The 3,365-nt window shown below is 38.0% G+C and overlaps 1 protein-coding gene across 1 annotated transcript in view; it reads left to right on the plus strand.

The window, feature by feature from the left end:
* The window catches only part of LOC110457555, a gene marked incomplete at its 3' end in the record, with an annotated part of 9,016 nt that extends 5,657 nt beyond the window's left edge, over positions 1-3,359 (plus strand). Inside the window, exon 3 of the mRNA XM_021508884.1 lies at positions 1,220-3,359. Coding sequence (XP_021364559.1) covers positions 1,234-3,359 — 2,126 coding nt within the window. The remainder of the gene's footprint in view (positions 1-1,219) is intronic.
* Between the last annotated feature and the right edge of the window lie 6 nt (positions 3,360-3,365).

Consider the following 3,365-nt stretch of genomic DNA (forward strand, 5'->3'; position numbering starts at 1 on the left):
AAAACACAATTATGATATAAGCATTGACCCTTGGGTCTGTCCACACCCCTAGTGACCTAGTTTCTGAGTCACAACTTGTAAACAGTTGAGATCCCCACCCTATAACCATATATACAATTGCTGAGTATAAAGAGACAAATGCACATATGCGTCCAGGATGGCCTTGGCATCTGTCCCACCCTTAGAAAGGTTACCCCGGGTTATAATTTTGGAACAGTTGAGCTCCCCACCCCAAAACTATATATACAAATGCTGGGCATAAAGAGACGAATTCAGTCATGATATTAGAATTGACCCGGGGGTCTGGCCACAACCCTAGGGACCTAAGTTTCTGAGTCACAACTTGGAAACAGTTGAGATCCCCACCCCATAATCACATTACATACAATTGCTGGGCAAGAAAAATCAAATACAGATATGCGACAAGGATTGGCCTCGGGGTCTAGCCCTGCCCCTGGGATCTTCTTTGAAGAATATTTTGCCATGATTGCTTAGATATCCAGGTGAGCGATACAGGCCCTCTGGGCCTCTTGTAATGACCTTGACCTACTTTCAAGGTCACAATTGGTCAACTATGTATTAACCTTTAAATGACCTAATTTTAATAAACAAAAGGTCTAGAGTGGTGATACTTGGCAAGTTGCTTTCGGAGATGAAGGGCTATACAGTTTGTTCAATGTAATGACTTTGTTCTATTTAAAGGTCACAGTGGTCAAATGTTTAAAAAAATTACAGGTTCTTTTGAATGACATAAAGTCGTGAATTCTGATATTTTGCCTGTAGCTTTATTTTAGATCTCTTTTAAGGTTACAAGCGTGAGATTTATACCAGGTGAGCGATGCAGGCCCATTGCACCTCTTGTTAATGACTTTTGCACTGCGAGTGAGGGATATCGATGACAGTGTCTTATTGTTACCAGATGTTTTTGCTTATAGCTTGACACTATGCAACTGAATACATATGTGCAAATAGTTTTAGCCAAGACTAATTATTAGTCCCTAATCCCATCTCACCTCGAGGGGGTTAAGGATTCATTTCAATGCCTTAATTGTTAAAGTGACATATTTCAAGAAAAGATTATGACTGGGGAATCCAACCATCTCAACCCTATGGTAAGGCAAGGATATCTTGCATCCAGAAAAGAATGGATACATTTGTTGAAGGTAAGAGAAAGTATTGTCAGTTGAAGCATTCTTTTATAATTTCTGTTTCATTACAGGAAGAACCAAAGCCATGATTGAAGAGGAAGTGAAGAATAATAAATTCATGATGACAAAAAGTTTTCAGGATGCTAAAGAAAAGCTCCAAAAGAACCATGTAGTTATCATCAAGGGGAACACTGGAGATGGGAAAACAGCTACCGCAGTTCAGCTGATTCATTTGCTCTGTAAGGAGCAACAGGGCAGACAGCCTGTAGAACTCCACAACATTGAACACTTAGATTTCCTGCCAATAAAATCTCAATTGATTACTTTCATTGATGATATTTTTGGAGAAAAAGTTGTGTGTGAAAGCGATGTTGTAGAGTGGAACAAAAGGATAAAATCTATTCTTCCAATGCTTCGTGGGGATAAAGATACCGAGGCAAATTTCCTTCTCATCACAATTCGTAATGAGGTTTTTAATTCTTTGAAAAAATGTTCTTTGGAAAAAATATTCACTGAATTCAACATTACTGATCTAAGCTCTAACAATTACAAAGTTAAAGAGGAAAAAGAAGAACTTTTAGAGTTGTACAAACCTAAAACCGATGGGTTTTCATGGTCAGAAAAAGAGAAGGAAGAGATTGTTAAATGTGCCCCAGGAATAGGATTCCCACAATGTTGTCGGTTATTCAGAGATATCCCTGATTTGCAGGAGAAGAGAGTAGAATTTTTTAAGTTCCCTTTCCTTTTTTTGAAAGAAGCATTATCAAAATTGACAGAATGTACTGCCCTTTTGTTTCTCTTCCTCAGTGAAGGTGAAATTAAGGTAAAGGATCTAGAACCTAATGGAGAAAAAGTCAGTAAAATATTACTGGAGCAATCCTTTAAAGTTGATTTATTGGGTGTTAAGGATGACAAAAGTATGTGGTCTTATGAGAAAAAAATAGGATTTGTACAGCAAAATTTAGAAGCTTTCTTAGGTTCCTTGGTAGTGAAAGAAAAACATTGGTCAGGGGATGATGTGTACCGATTTTATCATGACTCTATACATGCCACAGTAGCACTTTTGTATGGTGCAAAAAGTCCAAAAGGGTACATAGAGCATTGTCCAAGAAATTCTCTGAGATATATAACAACTTCAAAAAGGTTGTCAGACAGAATTGTCATATCACCAGAGAAATACACATATATGTATGAAAGATTACACCGAGAGTTTGAATGTGAAGACAAATACGGTGCTTTTATTGACTCTCTAGATGTATGGACTGATGGAGAATTTCTGAGGGGATTTGTCAGATGGCTGAGTGAGGAAAATGTTGATAAACTTGATGTGTTGAATAAAGCATGTTCTTCAGGTGCAGAAAAAATTGCTTTACATCTTCTTACTGAGGGTGTGAAACCGGACATGAACACCCCATTGTGGTCATTGATCAAGAGACGTTGTTATGTTGATGGAGAGTATGTGGATGTACTTAAAAAAGTTGTTGTATACTTGAATGATGAGATAAAACTTGACTTGTTGAACATAGCATGTTGCTCTGGTCTAGGAGTATGTTCTAAATATCTTCTGTCTGAGGAGGTAGGTTGTGAAGAGAACACACCGTTTTGTGCAGTGAAGCAAAAAAGTGTGAATGTTCTTAAAAATATTGCCAGTGGTTTGAATGATGAGATAAAACTTGCTGTGTTAAATGTGTCTTGTTATACTGGATCAGAAGAATGTGCTACATATATCCTGTCTAAAGGTGTAAAACCTGACTGGAACACTTGGAATTGTGGAAGTAGGGGAGGAAGTGTGAATATAAGAGCTAAACTAGGGGAGTGTATAGTTGATTTGGAAAAGATGGGAGACAATCTACCATTATCTCATAACAATGCTCTATATCATGCGTGTTGGTGTGAGAGAGAAAAGGAGGTAGAAATATTGTGTGAAACTTATCCACACTTGATAGACGACACTGATCAGGTTGGACTAACCCCGCTCTTTGTTGGGGCAGAAACAGGAAACCTTGGTATATTTCACAGAGTGGAGAGATTTATACTTAAATCCTTACAACGAGATGAAGTTGAACATCACCAGTGTGAGTCAGTAGATGGTCGTGTGGTACATAAGAACTGTGTGTGTTCTCAGTACATGTCTCAGAAGGTGGATATAGAAGGGGAAACAGTATTACATGCGAGTTGTAGGAATGGACACATGGAGATTTGTAAATATTTGTGTGA

Source organism: Mizuhopecten yessoensis, unplaced genomic scaffold (assembly GCF_002113885.1).
Source record: "Mizuhopecten yessoensis strain PY_sf001 unplaced genomic scaffold, ASM211388v2 scaffold9221, whole genome shotgun sequence".
Taxonomy (NCBI): domain Eukaryota; kingdom Metazoa; phylum Mollusca; class Bivalvia; order Pectinida; family Pectinidae; genus Mizuhopecten; species Mizuhopecten yessoensis.